General features: G+C 51.6%; 2 protein-coding genes across 2 annotated transcripts in view; both read left to right on the top strand.

Annotated features, from left to right (window-relative positions):
- The window catches only part of Snd1 (staphylococcal nuclease and tudor domain containing 1), a 432,108-nt gene extending 423,019 nt beyond the window's left edge, over positions 1-9,089 (top strand). The window contains exons 16-22 of the mRNA XM_028866246.2: positions 389-530; positions 3,534-3,657; positions 4,488-4,557; positions 5,204-5,317; positions 7,059-7,262; positions 8,333-8,377; positions 8,492-9,089. Of these exons, the coding sequence (XP_028722079.1) occupies positions 389-530; positions 3,534-3,657; positions 4,488-4,557; positions 5,204-5,317; positions 7,059-7,262; positions 8,333-8,377; positions 8,492-8,557 (765 nt within the window). The 3' untranslated portion in view covers positions 8,558-9,089. The remainder of the gene's footprint in view (positions 1-388; positions 531-3,533; positions 3,658-4,487; positions 4,558-5,203; positions 5,318-7,058; positions 7,263-8,332; positions 8,378-8,491) is intronic.
- A 5,248-nt stretch (positions 9,090-14,337) lies between these two features.
- On the top strand, positions 14,338-18,044 carry LOC114691094 (60S ribosomal protein L38-like). The gene has a single exon (XM_037203698.1). It carries the CDS (start codon positions 17,674-17,676, stop codon positions 17,881-17,883), a length of 210 nt encoding a protein of 69 aa, XP_037059593.1. The 5' UTR covers positions 14,338-17,673; the 3' UTR covers positions 17,884-18,044.
- Positions 18,045-18,603: the final 559 nt, after the last annotated feature.

Genomic DNA, 18,603 nt, shown 5'->3' with positions numbered 1-18,603 from the left:
CAGGGCACTCTGGGGAGGGAGATGGAGATTGGAAGCTAGAGGGACTAAGCAAGCAGCCCAAAGCCAAGGCTGCTCATTGGTGGGATCCTCACGCTCCACTCTGCATGGGATCACCTGAAACTTGGCTTGATTTTGGTTTGCCTCTCCCCCTAGCTTTTTAGATTCTAATTTAATGAGCCTGGGGTGAGATCCTGGAGCCTGCTTTTAGTAAGCTTCCAGATCTTCTAATTCCTACCAGAACCAGACCTTCTACACCAAATCTTCAGAGACTCTACCTCTCCTGCTCAGAATCAGCCCTCCAAGTGGCCCCATTTGCCCAGACCCCTGGTTGGTGTCCTCACTGATGTCCCTCTCAGCAACCCCGTCCTCACTCCTGCCGCACTTGCAGGTCTGGGCCCACTATGAGGAGCAGCCTGTGGAGGAGCTACTGCCTGTGCTGGAGGAGAAGGAGCGCTCCGCCAGCTACAAGCCCGTGTTTGTGACTGAGATCACAGACGACCTGCACTTCTACGTGCAAGACGTGGAGACTGGTGAGTGCCGTGTGCTGCTGCCGCCTCACAGATCCCGGTGTGGTCCAGCCTGCTACTGCCCCTAAGGATTGCCTCAGAAACCCACAAGTGAGCCCTGGAGTGGACACGGGGTTGTGGCAGGCCAAGCAGGTCCTCTGAGGACAGGTGACATTACAGACTCATCTGGGTGGTTCTCTGAGACTCTTAGGTAATGCTTTTACTCCCAGACACCCCTGGCAGGGCTGGGCATGAGGATTTGTTGCCTGAGTGTGTCAGGAATCATGGAGTAGATTGTCTGATGTCAGGGATCCCTGCTTCTTAAAGAGGACCAAAGGAGCCTGCCCCTCTCTCTCTTCTCTTATAGAGGTTAGTATAGAAGTGTGATGGTCGGTTTCCATGGCAACAAGCAGGCTCTAGGGGAAGCTATCCCCTGGCAGTCTTTATGAAAGACCCTCTCTCCTCTCCTCAGCCCGCCACCCGATAGCCAGGGACTCCACAGAGACCTCGGGTTTCTAGAGGACAGGGTAGCAGCCACGTCCACCACTCGTACCTCCCCTGACCTCCCTCCTCTTCATGCTGCTCTTGGGGCGGGTCATTTGGGAGCAGAGGGATGTGCAGATATGGGCAGCCCCAGAATGGCAGGATAAGGTGTTTGCCTGGCTTCCTCCGTCCCACTCCCCAACCTACTCCGAGCTGCCATCAGCCCCACTCAGCCACTTGGCTCTAATGCCATGTCCCAGGCAGCTGCTCCTGTGACAGTGTTATTTCACTAAGGAAAACTTCAGGTCCTCTTCCTGGGCTGAGAAAAAGTGGAGGAGGGATGAACGTTGATCAGCCTTGGGGAGTCACTTCTCCTGAGGGTAAAAGGTGGCTCAGCGATTTCCTTGGCAATGAACCCAGAAAACAGCCAGCCTCAAGACTGAAAAGGAATCTTACCTCATAGGATCGAAGTAGAAATTAGGTCTGTGAGTGAGCAGAGGAACTTCTAGAATGGTCATTGGAAGCCTGGGGAGGAACTCTACATAGTCCCTGCCCAGGGACAAGATGCACCTGAGGGCTCCACTAGGAAGGACCACCCTACATGGCCTCACTGTGTTCAGAGGCAGAGCTTGAGGGTGCAAGTTTCCATGTGCCTCCCTCATGGGAAACCCTATCTGGTTGTCTCTGGCTGCTCTAGAAAGCCAGGATGCTTGGAGAGAATGGTGTCCAAGGCAGAACTAGGAAAGAAAGGACTAGGAAAAGCTCAAATTCCTAGAATATTGTCACCGGCTCTAGTAGTGAGTGCCAAAGAGGATGCTTCTGTGACTCTGTTAAGTCCATGAAAATAGACCCAGAATCTATAGCCTCACTCTTGGAACCTTTTTGGGCTCCTCAAGGCACATTCTCTCACCCTGTCCCCTTTCTATTAAAGTTCATCTTCACAAAGAGTCTGATAAGAACATTAGCTGCAAGTGACCAATCAGACCCTATGTAAGAACCTCCAGTAGGCTGTGGCTGCTGGCAGGAGGCAGGAGCCTGTTTCTTTCTGTTGCCTTGGAACCCAGAAATACAATAAATTGCATAGACTGAGTTCAGGAGAACCTGTCAGTGTAAAGGCTGCTTCCATGGAGCTTGGGTATCTGTGAGCAAGGAACACTCTGGAGGAGCCCAGAGGCCTCACCACTCAATTGAATGAATGCCAGGACTGTAGGTGCACAGCAGCTCAAGAAGAGGACATGTGTGCATATGCAGAGATGATTTCAGTATGGTTGGATTAGTAAGCACCCCGCATGCACTGGGAATCCTACCAGGCCTGTGCAAGTCAACAAACAAGTGAGCTATGGTCTGTGCCCTGAAGGAGCTCCCAGTATAATGGCAGAAACATAAACACAGACGGGCACTAACAAGGCTGATGGTAGCAAGTTTAACCACAATAAACGTGTGGTCTGTACCTGTTACAGTGGAGCCTCAGCCCTGAAGGGAAGGAGGAGTGTCACACTTAGACTGCACACCTCCAGCCCTGCCTTCACCTGCGACGTGGAAGGGAGCAGAGAGGCCGTGCGGCTGAACTGGCATGTGGGCCGCAAGACCCATAAAAGGATAGGCCACACACAGGGGTTTTCCATGAGGGAGGCACACGGAAACTTGTACTCTCAAGCTCTGCCTCTGAACACAGTGAGGCCATGGAAGGTGGTCCTTCCTAGTGGAGCCCTAGCAAAGCGGGGATAGGGAAGGAGCCAGAGAAGGGAGATGAGACCTCGGGTACTGCTGAAACTGGCCAAGGAGCTATAGGTAAACATCAAGGGCTCTGACCCTCAGCCAGGGAGATTGGGCAGGAAAGTGGGGCGCTGCCCCCTGCTGAGGAGAGGGCGAACCTGGCAGCATTGGAAGTGCTGTTCAGCAGGAATTTACAGGGTGACAAGGGCCAGAGTGCCTGTTTGAATAGGTGGAGCTTCTGTGTCCCACTCATTCCTCTACATCTTTCAAGGCTCTGATTCTGTCTGTGGTTATAAGGGATCCATCCTGTTGCCTCCCAGGAGACACTGGGCAGAGTGGTTCCTGCTAATCATGAGATCCAGCCCAGGAGCTGTTTCTTGTAAGAATGGGGTCCAGGCTGCCAGCCCTTATTCTAGAAGCTGCTCAGCTGTGCTCCGTGTCCATTTTCCTTCCTACTTCCTCAGTCAAGACCTACCTAGCCACAAGAAATGTGCCCCAGTGGTATGACACTTCACTAGGATGCACAGGCCCTGAATTCTATCCCCAGTACTTGACAAAGAGTTAAGAAGGCCCAGACACATTCCCCAGGGCTCCTGCTCCCTGGCCAGCATATTAGAAAGGTGTGCACATGCAAGGCCCGAGGTAACCAAGTCACCAGTTCACTTCTGAATGTGGCTGCCATGAAGCTGCTTGAGTGGGAGCCACAAAGGACTGCCCTGCATGGGCTGAGGTAGCCAGTGCTTGGTGCCCCCACCCCCACCCCCACCCCCATCCCTGTGTTCACCCAGGAGTGAGGCTCCGTGTTTCACTGCCCTCTTTTCCTTACAGGCACCCAGCTGGAAAAGCTGATGGAGAACATGCGCAATGACATCTCCAGCCACCCTCCTGTCGAGGGTTCCTATGCCCCCCGCCGGGGCGAGTTCTGCATTGCCAAATTTGTAGATGGAGAATGGTGAGCCACAGGGACCAGCAGGGCGACAGGGCTTAAGCAGAATGGAAAAGTATCCTGGGGCACAGGCCTGCAAAGCTGCTGTTAGATGGCAGGCATTCACCCAGAAGTGCTTTCTCTTGGGTTGTTGGTGACAGCCTCTACCAGATCTCCAGGGTATCCCCCCTCATTGGGGTGGAGGGGTGGGGGTGTACTGTCATCCAGCCAGCCTCCAGAGATGGTAGGATAAAGTGGTGCCACTCCCCCTTTCCTGGGGATACAGGATAGTAAGTACTGGCTGATACCCTCCAACCCAGCCCTCACCCCTCAAGGAAGGATGATGTCAGGAGTCAGTTGGAGGTTTGTCCACAATGAGCCCAGACCAGCCAGCCAACCCTGCACCTCTGCTGTCTCAGATCCGAGCAGCAGAACCTCCAGGCCGGAAGAAGGTCACTCGTGGATGATGTACCAAGGGTGGAGCTCCTGGCCTTCCCAGGGTGACGAAGTGACTTGGATGTGTTCCCTGCTGCAGCCTCCCAGACAGACCTGCCGGCTAATTACAGCTGCTGTTTAGTGTGCTGGCTTAAACAGCAGACACCCATCTAGTCATTATTCTTGTTGCTTTATGCCCCAAGGACACATCAATCTGCTCCACATGCTCCCTTCTCCCTCCTTGCTCCCAGGCCCACTCCCAACTCCTGGAGATGCTGTGCAGAGCTCCCTGAGCCTGGGCCTCCTTAGTCTAAACCCTGGCCTCTGTGACACCCAGTGACCCTGAGCAGGACATACTGTGTCCCTGAGGAGATCAGGTTGCTAGCGCTATCCTCTGAACTCTGACCATGATGCTGTTGCAGGTACCGTGCTCGGGTAGAAAAGGTGGAGTCCCCTGCCAAAGTGCATGTCTTCTACATTGACTACGGCAATGTGAGTGCTGGGGACCAGGGTGGAAGGCAGGCAAGGCAGGGACCATCAGGCACTTGGTAGGTCCCTTGGTCAAGTCCATCTCATCTCTTGAAAGTCCTGCATACTGATGGAACATACACATTGGGCACCTCTGCTCTTTGTAAAACAGGCCAGGGCCCCGGAACTACTGGGAAGTACAGGGAAATGTGGCCAGAGGCCTTCAAACACTGATAGATCTTAGGGAACTTGACACTTGAGGTGTGGCAGTGGCCATCTACTGTCCTCATCCCTCAATGATAAGATCTGAGGATCTTCTAGCAGAAAGTCCAGATCTGGGGCCATGCTCTCCCATGGTCCTGGGGAGAACACAGTAAAGAGGTATTGCCAGGCCGGAGTGAGTCCAGCTACCTGGGCCAGAGTCAGAGACATGCATGCCCAGCACTGTCAGGAGCCTTCATGATGTGAGCACCCTACCCTATGGAGTACCAGACAGGGAGCCCATGTGGCAGAGAGCCAGCAGCTGGTTTTACCAACTAGAGAAGCCTGGGAGACTAGCAAAATGGAACTGAGCCAAAAAAGTGGGAGAGGCCCAAAGTGAAGTTCCCAGCAGCCTGGTAGAGAGGTTATCCTCATATGTGACGATGATGTCCTGGTGCTTCCTCTCTAGAGAGAGATCCTGCCATCCACACGCCTGGGTACCCTACCACCTGCCTTCAGCACTCGCGTGTTGCCAGCTCAAGCCACAGAGTATGCCTTTGCCTTCATCCAGGTGCCCCAAGATGTGAGTACAGACCTCATCCTCCTTTCAGAGGGACTGATGCAGCCATTCCTGCAGCCCTCACAGCCTGTCAGGAGAAGATGGAAATGTGTTGCATTATCTGTTGTTGTGCTAGGACTCAGGAGTTGTGAGTGTTAGCTTTGACCCTGGGAGTTGAGGGAAGGTACCACAGACAAGATGGCATGATGGCCATTCAGTTAGTTGGGGTTTTTTTTTTTTGGGGGGGGGGTTGTTTGTTTTTGTTTTCCAAGACAAGGATTCTTTAACAGTCCTGGCTGTCCTATAGCTCCCTCTGTAGACCAGGCTGGGCTCAAACTCAGAGATCCACCTGCCTCTGCCTTCTGATGCTGCGATTAAAGGCGTGGGCCACCACCGCCTGGCTCAGTGAGTTCTCAAGCAGAGGGTAGGCCTGGTGAGTTAGGTGCACTGGTATAAAGACTCCGTCCCCACAGCTGAATCCTAGGGAGTAGTGGACAGTAAGGAGAAGACAAATGTGATTTAGGGCCTGGTTATTGTGGTCTTGTCTGTCCTGGCAGGAGCTTATGCTCTGTACCTTAGGCAGGCAGGGAAGTGACAGCATTTTGACCAAAGTATGACATGGTCAGATATGTTTCTGATAGCTTTGTAAGTGGGGGATAGACTGGAAGAAATGGTTGGAAATGGTCCTAACAATCTAGGCTAGAGATAAGGGCAGCCTCACCAGGGCCACTTGGGGAGTTAGGGAGAAGGGGGTGGACGAGTCTCAGAAACACATGGCAATATCAGAGAGGTGGGACAAGGCAGAGGAAGCTGAGATGCCACTAACTTCCTGATACATGGCTGTGTTGTTGTTGGTCCAGGGAAAGGAGCAGTTTGAGCTTGGAGGATCTCCACAGTGCTCCACAGGGTCCAGTATGGAAGAGAGGTTAGACCGAGAGTTATGGATTTGAACATTGGAACCATGGGAGTATTTGAGATAGTGCAGAGTAATGTGAGAGCTGTGGCAGGGGGAGAGACTTGGGAGGTACAGATGAGGTGAGGACAAGGAGCCCAGGGGCAGGAAAGGGAGGATCTGTGCTCAGAACTGTAGTGGGCCCAATTCCAGGAAGAGAGAACCAGTCAGCAGCGTCTCCTCCCTCAGGGAGTTCCAGCAAGTAGGCAAGGCTTTATCTTCAAGGAGGTACCTGGTGCTCAGAGCAAAGGTGCGTGAGCAGCCTGGCTAGTGCTGCTTCCAGGGACAGGGTACTGGATGCAGGAGGAAAGGTGGGAATCATCACCATTTGCTTCCTAACTTTTCACAAAATGTGCCAAAGGAAAACATCACAAAAGGTGTGGTGGGCAAGCGCACAGATTGAGCTGGGGAGCATCTGTGAGGATGGGGAGATGTGTGGCGAGAACCCAGGATGCTAGTGTAGTGGAGACGAGAGAGAGAGATGATAGGGTTGACATGCTGGAGCAAGACTGTACAAGTTTAGAGGCCTGAGCATCAGTCACTGGGTAAATTTTGGCAAGAGAAGGCCACTTTCCCTCAGAAACATAAGGCAGGTGGGTAGGGGTTCAAAAGTTGAAGGTAAGAATGGTTTATGTACCATTGGGTAGAGGAAGGGGTCCTTCATGTCCAGGACCTGTTTGTCATTCACAGAGACCTAGAGGGAGAGTCCCGGGCTCTGCTGGAGGTCTAGGGACAGATAGGTCGTAAAACCCAGGCAGCACTTATTTGGCCTTCGTTCATCCCCCTCACTAACACGGCTATATCCCTGTCCAGGAGGATGCTCGCACAGATGCTGTGGACAGTGTGGTGCGGGACATTCAAAACACTCAGTGCCTGCTCAATGTGGAGCACCTGAGTGCCAGCTGCCCCCACGTCACTCTGCAGTTCGCGGACTCCAAAGGCGACGTGGGGCTGGGCCTGGTGAAGGAGGGACTGGTCATGGTGGAGGTGCGCAAGGAGAAGCAGTTCCAGAAAGTGGTATGTGATTTGTGAGGGGCCCCCACCCTGGAAGCAGGCCCTTAGCACAGACCCTGCACCATCAGCAGCGCCACCGATGAGGGACTGGGGACTGTACCCAGAGCCAGTGCGGAAGCAGGGGATCCACCAGCCTCCAGGTCCTGCTGGGGAAAGATAATGGGTTTGGGTTTGTTGGGGTTTAAAAAAAATCTAATTAAAGCACAAATTAATTGGCTGCGGGTTTGGCTGAGAATGCAGCTGCAAACTAGAGCAGAAAGTTTCCCTCTGCATGTGCCCCAGTCGACAGGCTCGGGAGCTGTGCCAGGGGTGATGCAGAGGGTCCAAACCTACCTCCTCCCTCTCAGTCCTTTTCTCTAACGTGGAGTCTCCAAGTCCTGTTACCCAGGACCACCCATAGCCATGTGGTAGCCATGAATGTTCTAAAGACTCCGTCACAAGGCTCCTCCAGCCCACAGGTCCACATGGTGGTTTGGGGTCAAAGGCATTGGCTATCTTAATGAAGCTACCCACAGGGCTCTGATATCTAGAAAATCCTTTTGCCGACATCATGAAGATAAACACTTTCTATGAGTTCACTCTTTTGTCTGCCATCTATAATGAGAACAGACAGACCCTACCCCTACTTTGTGGAACTTAAATTCCAGCCTGAGGCAAGGAAATGAACACAACTAAATCAAATCAAATGTCACAAGAGAATAACTGTTGTGCGAAGGGGAACATAGAAGTCTAGTCCAGAGAGGATCAGAGGTGGGGTGCATAGTTTGAAAAGGGGGTCAGGGGATATGGCATGAAGAAGGGGATGTTTTATCAGAGCCTTGAGGTGCACACGAAGGGAGGAGCCCTCCAGGCAGACGGATTAGCCAGTGCAAAGTTGAGCAGTCCTGACAGCAGTGTGACTACGCACTGCTGTGTGCTGAGTGCTGGACTCCACTGGCCGCACGTCTGCTGCAGTGTGTTTAGTTGCTGGACTCCACTGGCCGCACGTCTGCAGCAGTGTGTTTAGTCACCCCTCGTTGCTCATTCAGGAACAGCTCCACCTTGACCACTCCCCATCTTCTTGTGTCCTTCAGATCACAGAATACCTGAATGCCCAGGAGTCAGCCAAGAGTGCCAGGGTGAGTTCTTGCCAGGGGCCCCTGGAGGTGCTGAGTTTGAGAGGTGTGGCCCTGTGGCTTCCATTGGGCCCCAGGTCCCTGAAGAACCATGTTGTTCTGTTTCCCTCCTCACAGCTGAACCTGTGGCGCTATGGAGACTTCCGAGCTGATGATGCCGATGAGTTTGGCTACAGCCGCTAAGGAGAACTGTGCCTGGCCCCCAGCACCGCTGATGCCAGACCCTTTCCCTCTGCCAGGAGGCCGTTTTCAGCTGCAGACCTGGTTGGGGAGCATAGATTGGGTCCAGCTTTGCTTCAGTGTACAGAAACCTCCTGTGGTGGGCAGCATTGGAGCTGGGGTGGGGAGCCCGAGGCTTGCTGGAGCAGACCATCACAGTGGTGCTGCCATCCACAGTCTCTCCCGGATGATTTTGTGTTTTTATTTGAGGGTTTGTGGGGCTTTTTTTAATTGTCTTCAAATCAGGAAAGAACAATGAGAGACTTTGTCTTAGTGAAGGGGATAATCGTGACACCCAAGGCAGCTATCAGCTGGCACCCACCTCTACCCCAGACCACCCTTCTTCCCAAACTCTGTCCACGTGTTGATTATGTGATTTCTGATACGTCCGTTCTCAAATTCCAGTGTGTCCACATCTGCCCCTCACCAGCCTGTTCTGTATTTAAAGCTTTGAGACCCAATAAAATAGTACCTGCTGTCTGCAACCGTACTGTCATGGTGGAGCCGGAAGACTGGATTCTTGGCCCCAGCCAGAAGGAAGCCTGGAGACAGTCCCTAAAAGCAAGGCTGCTCAGGAAGTTCTAGGCAGCCAGGAGGCCTGGTGGCCCCACAGCCATCCTGCAGCAAAGCAGCCATCTCAGCTTCAGAGGAGCATGGCCTGCTACGCTAGGTCGCCTCTCTGGCTCATCACAGCCTGAACCCAGCAAAGGCCCCAAAGGAAGCCAAGGAAGGAGTTCCCCAGTTCCTGCTGTGAGCTCACATCGGATTAAGAACAAACTGGGCCTAGTAGTTCAGGCTGTAACCCCAGCTTCAGAAGACTGAGACGGGGAGATCATGAGTTTAAGGCCAGCCTGGACTAGAGTACTCAAGGTCAGCCTGAGCAACTTAGACCTTGTCTCGAAAATAAACAGTTTAAAAAGGGCTGGCCTTAATGATACAGTTGCTCACCCAGCAAACATGAGACCCTAGGTTCAATCCCAAATTGAACCATTAAAAAGAAAAAGAAAAATAGCCATAAAAGCCCTTGGAGAATAGGACTGAAATCATAGGCACCTCTGAAAATGATCCCAGTTCCCAGTGAGGAAGGCCTGTTGCTGTGAGCTAGCTCTTGCTCTAATAAGTGGTCTCCAGTCTTCAAGGACATAATTATGGACTAGAAAAGGCCAGCGCAGTCATGTGATAGGCAGTGAAAAGCTCATCATTAGCAGGGAATTCTGAGGGGTGGGCAAAGACCAAGATAAAGCCTAGACACTGGCTACCCATTTTATCCCTATGGCTCTGTCCTTCCTAGACGCATTCTTTGAGGAAATCTGATGGTATGACCTTCTGCTTTTCTGACCCAGGATGATACTCCAAAACTGCCTTGGCCTTACTGTAAGGTACCAATGGAAGTAGGCTGACTCTCCCTCTTAAGCCAGACGCCACCAAAACACACTGGGCAGGCTTTATTTACATGGGATTCTGTTCAGAACATATCTTTAGATAAAGAAAGTGTTCCTCTTGGTCTCAGGGTGCCTGTACAGGATGAGAGGCAAAAATGATAAAAGAACCAAGGGGGAAGGGCTAGAGAGATGTCTCAGCAATTAAAAGTGTGTGCTGCTCTTGCAGAGGACCTGAGTTCCGTTCCCAACACTCAGGTCAGACAGCACCTAACCATCTGTAAACACTGGCTCCTCTGTGATACATCTGTGATCTTGGTGTCGTGACACATCCCCTTAGTCCCCGCACTATGGAGGCAGAAGCAGGCAGATCTCTGAGTTTGAGGATAGCTGGGTCTACAATTTCAAGACAGCCAGCACTACACAGAGAAACCCTGTCTCCAAAAACAATAATAATACATCTTTGAAAAGGGAAGCAAGGAATTGGCAGGAGAAACATGGAGTCAGTTTAGCTCTAAGAGCCCTGTACCCCAGCACTCGGGAGGCAGAGCCAGGCGGATCTCTGTGAGTTCGAGGCCAGCCTGGGCTACCAAGTGAGCTCCAGGAAAGGCGCAAAGCTACACAGAGAAACCCTGTCTCAAAAAACAAACAAACAAACAAAAAAAAGAGCCCTGTGCTTGTTTTTATCTCTTGAGCCCCTCAGGGCTGCTCGGAACAAGTCTTGTACTCCTTGACCCAGACCCCTTACAGTCGAGTGAACTTCACACCCTTGAGGGTGTCCGCCAAGTCCTCAGGAGTGATGGTGACTTACGTGACTCATCGCCTCGCTCCTGGAGAAGCCATCCAGCCCCTAGTAGGCAAGCATACATTTACCATAGCTTCACTTCATTTTGGTCCATGGGAAGAGAATGCCCAGCTCACTCTATTCTTTACCTCCACGGTGCTCCCAGTAAGGCCGAGAGGCAGGGTGCTGCATATTCACAATGAGCGCAATCGGCAGAGGGGCAAAATGCCAACCCACTCATTGTGAAAGGGTCTGAAATCATCTCCCTGTTGTAACAGTTGCCTTGGTTACATCTGCACCCAAGGATAAGCCTTCCTTAGTTTTCCAGTTGAAATTATGCCTGAGCCTTCCCACTTCTTACTTCCTTTCTCTTCCAAGGCTGGTTTAGACAAAGGTCAGAGCAGTCACCAGGTAGGCAGGCCCTGCTGCAGGTCCCAGCAGCCTGCTGTGCCTCTGCTACATCTGTTGAGCAGCTGAGGCTCCTCCTAAGACCAGAGCAAGTCCCGTGTGAAGGGTACGGAACTGAAGGAGACAGTCAATGTGTGAGTGCACTGGCTTGTTCTGTCTCCACCCGTGCTGGTCCAGCATCAGTATTTGCGAGGGACACCAGAAGAGCCCCCAGAATGCCTCCCCAGCCCCTGGGCTTCTAGAACTGCTCCTTGAACTTGGAACCATGGATTCTGCTCTCTCCCCATGCCTGTCCAATTGCACCCCCAATTGTTCATTTCCTTCTTGCTTCTGCTACACAGGTTAATATCCAAAAAACATTCAGCCCAGCACTGGGTCTAGCAAATGTCGGGACCATTTTGAGGTCCCCCAGGGCCTGTCAGGTAGGCCAGGAGGTAGCCAGTACCATACAAGAATAAAACCCAGCAGTGGGCAGTGCCCCTGCAGTTTCAAGGGTCTAAGCCCCCGCCCGGCCCAGGTGGCTAGAGAAACTTCCCAGTGGGAGAGGGGAAAGTTGGTCTGACAGATGGTTCACTCGTCTCTAGCTGTGTGCTGGGAGTTCCTAGAGCTCTGGGGTTTAATGATGGTCAGGGAGATACTGATACTTGAAGCTCCTTCTCCAGGACCATCATCTTCCTCTCTGCTACACACGGGGCCAGCAAAGAAGGCAGTCGTGGGGGAAAGGGCTCACATGGCTGCCTTACTTTATTTATTGGTTTGATTATTTCTACATCCTGGGGAGAGTTAGTCAAATGGACCCCTTTTCTTGCATTAGCCCATGTTGGGAAGCACTAAGGAGGGGCTAGAGAGCTGGTGCCTCAAGAGTGGTTATTGATGTCCTAATTACAAGAGGATGCTAATTTAATTTGAACCTAATTACAGTGCACTACCCTGGGTGGCATGTGTTTTAATAATTAACGTCCTTCAGATGCGTGGGAGTGTAATAATATTTACACTAGGTTGGCCAGCAGCCTGGGGAGGCGGGCTGGGGGCCCATACGCCACCCTCTACCCGGCAGCTTGGCTGCTAGCAGGTAGGGGAGAAGGCACATGAGTCTTGGTCCCCTGGTGTCTTGTCATCCTTCCCAGGGAATATGCTGGGTCTCATTTCCAGCCACTTCTTGACCCAGCGGGCTGCTTCACTCTGCAGGGTGCCACGCTGGGATTCTGAAATCCATCAGACCTTCAGGATCTCCAGGCCTCAGCTCCAGCCATGCTTAGCCTCCCCCACATCCCAAACCACACCCACAAAGGCCCTGTTTCTGGCTCCCCTGCCTACCTGAACAGTTCCAGGGAAGGGCTTGTGTAAGTGGATGTTAGGAGGCTGGAAGGAGAGCTGCTTGGTATTGCTCCTTCCCTTCTTTGCAGGCAACCTATGTAAGAAACACATTCAGAAAAGTTCACCGTTACAAGGGCACAGCTAGAACACGTGACCAGCACCACGCTAAGCTAGAGGCCATCACCAGCTCCTTCCCAGTCAGCCCCTCTCTGGCCTCCATCCCGATGGGTGGGCTTGGTCTATTGTGTGTTTTTGCTTTTCAGTTTTGGCTGATTGTGATGTGTTTCAGTTAGTGTCGATACCTGTGTGTTGACTTCTCAACTTGGTGTGTCTTGGCCTCAGGAGGTAACGTGGCAGTGTCTTTGTGTTCTCCTTTGTCTGTGTTCCCCGAATACACCATGCTTGTCGTTAAGAAGGCAGGGGCTAACAGTCTGCTGGAGCCAGAGCCACACCAGTCCCTGAACGAGAGGTCTCGTCACTGGCACCTGACACCGGTGACACTTCATCAAGAGAGGTGTCAGAATGATGAACAGAGCAGTTCCACACCCTCCCCAAACCCAGAGCAATGTGGTTACCAGCATGATGCCCACAGCCAGCCTTCTAGACCATCCAGAGGTGGGTGTGCAGCTAAGCTGTGCAGTGCTCATGTAACATCAGGAGAGCCCTGGTTCAAATCCCAGCACTGAAAAAAAAACTTTTTTTTATTTTGGAAGAAGCAGACTGTTAAGATGCCTGAGAGGACATGTGTGTCCCTACCGAAAAGTCTCCCCGGGCAGTTTGATCCCAAAGCATGGCTGGCAGACCCCACTCCATAGAATCACTTGGGGTGCTCATTAAAATATCGCTGTCAGAGCTATGGTGGGGGTGGAGTGAGGGAGCGAAGTCTTCATCTGTCAGAGCAGGAAGACAATGGGCAATGTTTGAAGTTGATGAAACAAGAGCTGGCATATTATTTAGCAATAAGATGGTAACCCCCAGAAGATCAAAAGCAGATGATTAAAAGTGGTTGCCTGTAGACAACACTACAGGGGGTGGGCAGCACGATTGAATTCTTTAACCATAGGCAAGTGCTTCTGATGCTCAGTTTTTTTATTCATTACCATATAAATATTGTACCGATCCGTTTCACTCTGGACTGCGGCCTAGGAATGTACTTTCAACATGCTTCCTCTGTGGTTCTGATGAGTTCTCAAGTTCAGGCATTAGCTATCACTGTCCAGACTCATTTTACAAGATGAGAAAAGAGACAAAGTGACTCGCCCAAGGTCACCCAGCTTATTAATGGCAGACCCAGGAATAGAAAGTAGCTCTCCTGGCCCCAGGCCTATGATTTTTCTCTACATCATGGCTCTCACCTTGGTGGATGTCCATCTCAGCCAGCTTGACCCCTGGGGACCTGCGGGGTAAGCTAGGATCCTGGCTCAGCTGGGAAAGCCAGGGTGCCCTTGTCCTTATACAAAGGAGGCAGTTCTTCCTGCTGCAGCCCAGATCCTCAAACCGTCCACAGCATGTTCATAGCACCTGCAGCCTGTGTGGAGCATTGTGGGAACCAGCCTCCAGCACATGTGTAGCTGCAGCTGCTCTGACTGCCAGACGGTAGCAGTGCCTTGGAGGGATCTTCCTTTCTTCCTTCCTTCCTTCCTTCCTTCCTTCCTTCCTTCCTTCCTTCCCTTCCTTCCTTCCTTCCTTCCCTTCCCTTCCTTCCCTTCCCTTCCCTTCTTCCCTCCCCTCCCCTCCCTTCCCTTCTCTCTCTCTCTCTCTCCCCCCCCCTTTCTTTTACTTTCTTTTTTTCAAGACAGGGTTTCTCTGTGTAGTTGGTGACTGTCCTGGAACTTGCTCTGTAGACCAAGCTGGCCTTGAACTCAGAGATCCGAGTGCTGGGATTAAAGGTGTGCGTCACCACTGCCCGGCTGAGGCATTTTTCCTAAGAATGGGAACAACGGGTCTGCCTACACATTTAACATCTGTGTGCTCGCTGCAGGCAGGTACTGTTCTGAGGGCTGGGGACAATAAGGTCCTAGCTTCATGAGGCTCACAGAAGGAGCAGATGATGAGGGGAGGCTGACATAGTAGGTGGGTGAGCAAGCATTAGCTCAAGATGACACTATTCCCAAGTGCCCTCATTCAGAGCCATGCAAGAATAGGCATTACAGTCTTGTTCCCAACAACAAAAATATGGGCACCGCAGCCATGACTGTGGGAACATGGAGATATCTTTAAAATGTTGAGTAAGGTATATCTCAGAGGACTTCATCTCACTTAACACTATTATTATTATTACTATTATTTAAAAAGCACTGTTCAGGCACGTGATGTCCAAATTGGGATTGAAAGGAGACAAGTCCATGTGTTTGGATCGGGGCTGTGACACCACTTTGAGTAAACTGGAGCATATAGAGGCCTGCTCGTGGATAATAAACTCAAGAACTAGAAGGGCAAAGAAAGATGCCAGGGACCACCTGTCAGCCTGGCAGGAGTGTGCACAGATCATTACATGTCCGTGTTGTGTGGAGCGTGAGGGGAAGGGGGCTTCCCGGGGGATGAGTGTGTCCTCAGAAGGAGCACCTCTGAGGAGCTGTGGGAGGGTTCAGGGACTTGAACAGGTAGTGCCTGGTGGAGTACAGGTCTCAGAGCTCTCTCCTTGGAGAAGGCTGCCCACAGCCCAGTGCAGTACGGCCGCAAAACTCGGACCTTTTCTTCATCAGCTAGCAAAGCCTCGCCTGTAGGAAGAAAACAGCCTTAGTAGGGGGAGCTGGGAAGCCTGCGAGTTCCTGCTCCCTTCTCAAGTTGGAGTGTAAATTCCAGATCTACAGATCTTGAGTTTATGTCCTGTGGATTTCTGACAGATCCTGCATTTCTGAAGCTACCATGCTGATCAAAGTATAGAAACTGCATCCCAGTAGCTTCCTGCCAAGATTTTCAACCTTGGTCACCATTGCTCAGATGTTGTGGTCACTTCTCTTTTAAAAGACATTTTCCCTTGAAACAGCCCTAGTGGAGGGGGGGGGTCTCACACTCTGGAGACCTTTGTCAGAGCCCCTAAGCTTGAGGCTAGCGTTGGCACTGGGTAAAGTGGCCCTCGGGCTCACCAAGCTCTGACTTGACCATATCAAGACTATCAGGACACAAGGGCCCCAAAGCCTAGGCGCCAGCAGTACAGATCAATTATCCCGGCTCCATGAAGTCATTATTGGGCCCTTGGGCACAGTGACTGTGCCAGAGAGAGGGTACTATTGATGCAAATCAGTGAGCAGATGATCTCAATCTATAGGCACCACCTGACTTGCTGGGATCTAGCAAGCAGGCCAGTTACCTCAGGCTTCTCTCTCAGCCAGCCAGATACTCTAGGTGTGGGCCGGATGGGTATGGCCCAGGGACTGATACTATTTCGTCAACATTCCCTATTCTCAGTTGTGGGGAAGGAGATGAGTCCAAAGTTGTGGTTAATATAAATGATACATGTGTTTGGCTTTGCCATGTGCTCATATGCTTAACTCCTCTGTGGTCAGGAGTGTCTCATGGTAGAGGAAACTACAGTGGAGGAACCTGAGTCAGCCTCCTCTTAGGCTGCCTTCTCTCCAGCCAAAGAATCTGAGTTTCAAAGAATGTCTTACCGAGCTGGGGCTGTGGCCATAGACTGATATAAATAGATGTCAGCCAGACTACATGTGTTCACACTAGTTGAGAACTTGCAAATGAGGTTTGCCTCAAGGAGCTTTGCAACATGGTGCTCGAGGACACTGCTTTTATGACGGGCAGACAGACTGTGTTCTGCAGGCCATGTACTAGCTGAGGACCCTCACCCCCACCCCACCCCACCCCCGGTTAATCAGTTTCACCGAGGCTGATTACTCATCTGTAACCTGAAGACCAAAAAGTCCTTAGGCATGGGACAGATGGGCTCGGCAGGTAAGGGTGCTTGCTTGCTACCACACCTGGCAACCTAAGTTCAGTATCCAAGCCTCATGTGGTGTAAGGAGAGAACAAACTCCTGCAAGCTATCTGCTAAACACCCACACACACGTAAACATTTTAAAGAATTCTTAGGACTCACAAAGAATCCAGTGAGACATTTGTGAGGCCCTTTGTGTGAGCACCAGCACAGATTCGGAGCTGAGAGAAATCGGTGCACCCTCTCTGGCTTATACCCAGGTAACCAGTCCCTGGCTTCCTACTTGGGGAGGGGTGGTGAAGCATCCCTGGACTATCCAGTGAAAGGAACTAATGATGTTAGGAAATCCAAACTCATGGGAGCAGACCCCTGCTCCAGAGACCACTGTGTGGCCAAAGCCAGGTGGCATCCAGAGTGTCAGGAAAGAAGGGACTGAGGTCACTTGGCTGTGAGACTCTAGCTGATCTGGGACTACTGAGGCAGCCAGTCCCTGAATACTGAGCATTTGTCACAGGCCAAGCACAGTTTTGGTCCGGAAGGAACATCAGTCTTTGATAGGCGGCACCACACTCCACTTGGCAGAGAGAGAGAGAGAGAGAGATGCTGACCGGTCAGAACCTACACATGGACATCTTTCTTGGGACCTAAAACCTAGATCTAGCAGGTAAAAGGGTAAGTTACTGTAGGTCTGGCTGTGTCTTGAACTGCCATTCTGATCAGAAGTCCTGATCATCAGCAACTGATGAACCCTCACATATGACTCCCAAGAAAGCCCTGATTTGGGAGGCCACACTCCTCCCTCAGCCACCACAGGAATTCAGTGCACATGTGAGCCTCGGCTCACACAAAGGCCTCACTGGCTATGAAAGAAACATGAATCTAAGGCCAGGGACAAGGACAGCAAATACAGGGACCCACATGACTGCCCCCCTTCCCCACACTCTGGGCAGACATCAATAATTGATGGCAGCTGTCTTCGTGGCATGATCTCCCAGTTGTATATAAAGGGAGCCTTCCAGGCCCAAATTAAGGTACCATGCCAGGCAGAAAATGTTGACACCCATGTAAAGAACATTTTTTGCCCTTCCATGTTCATTCTCAAAAACCCTGGGGGCTGAGAGACACCACGTGTGTGATGGTTGGGAGTGTTCCCATTTGACAGGTTAACAGACAGGAAGAGGTCAGTACCTGGGTGAGGGTATATATACAGGACATGGGAAGAGATCAGGTGTGAACATAGAAGACTTCGTGGGGCTGTGAGTATTTTGGGTGCAGTCTCCAGCACGGAGCATCCATTGCCATGCCTCAGAAAATTGAGGAAATAGAGGACTTTCTGCTCACAGCCCAGCAGAAGGATGCCAAATCTGTCAAGATCAAGAACAAGGATAACATGAAGTTCAAGGTTCACTGCAGCAGGTACCTTTACACCCTTGTCATCACAGATAAAGAGAAGACTGAGAAGTTAAAACAGTCACTGCCCCCTGGTTTGGCAGTGAAGGAGCTAAAATGAACCAGACCTCTGTGTTTTGACTATGAAAAGTCAAGAAAAGAGAGAAAGCTATGTGGAGGCCCATGTTGAACCCCATGTGATCTTGATCTCTATTAAACGTGTGGGGCAAAAGTGAGTTTAGCTGCACCCACCACCCAGCTTTGAGCAACTGGGGAGGTTGTTTTGAGGATCTTCCTGGGTGTGGTAGCGCGCGCGCGCGCGCGCGCGCGCGCACACACACACACACACACACACACACACACACAATAGACAGTGTGGTGGGAGTAGAGAACCATGGGCATCCTTGGGCTCCAGCCTGACTGCCTTGTCTCATCTGAACTGATATGTGGAGGGCAGCACCCGCGAGGGAGTCCAGAGGCAAAGATCACAAACAGTGCCATGTCTGATCAATTGATAGTGGTTTCCTGGGGTGCTGTGAGAAAGGACTAGAAGGTCATGCCAGAAAGTCAGCTGTCATCAATTATTGATGTCTACCCAGAGTGTGAGAAGGGGACGGTCATGTGGGTCCCATATATTTGCTGCCCTTGTCTTTGTGCGTTCATGGACAGAAGATTCAGGGTTCTGTCAAAATACAGCATCCTGGGCAGAAGAAGACTTGGTGGGTAAGGGCACTTGCCCCCAAGCTGGACAACCTGAAGTTCAGTCCCAAGGACCATGTGGTACAAGGGAGGCTGACTTCTGCAAGTTGTCCTCTGACTCCATACAAATGCTGCGGCACAC

The sequence above is a fragment of the Peromyscus leucopus genome, chromosome 3 (assembly GCF_004664715.2).
Source record: "Peromyscus leucopus breed LL Stock chromosome 3, UCI_PerLeu_2.1, whole genome shotgun sequence".
In the NCBI taxonomy this organism is placed as follows: Eukaryota; Metazoa; Chordata; class Mammalia; order Rodentia; family Cricetidae; genus Peromyscus; species Peromyscus leucopus.
This window is presented reverse-complemented; position numbering and strand designations above follow the sequence as displayed.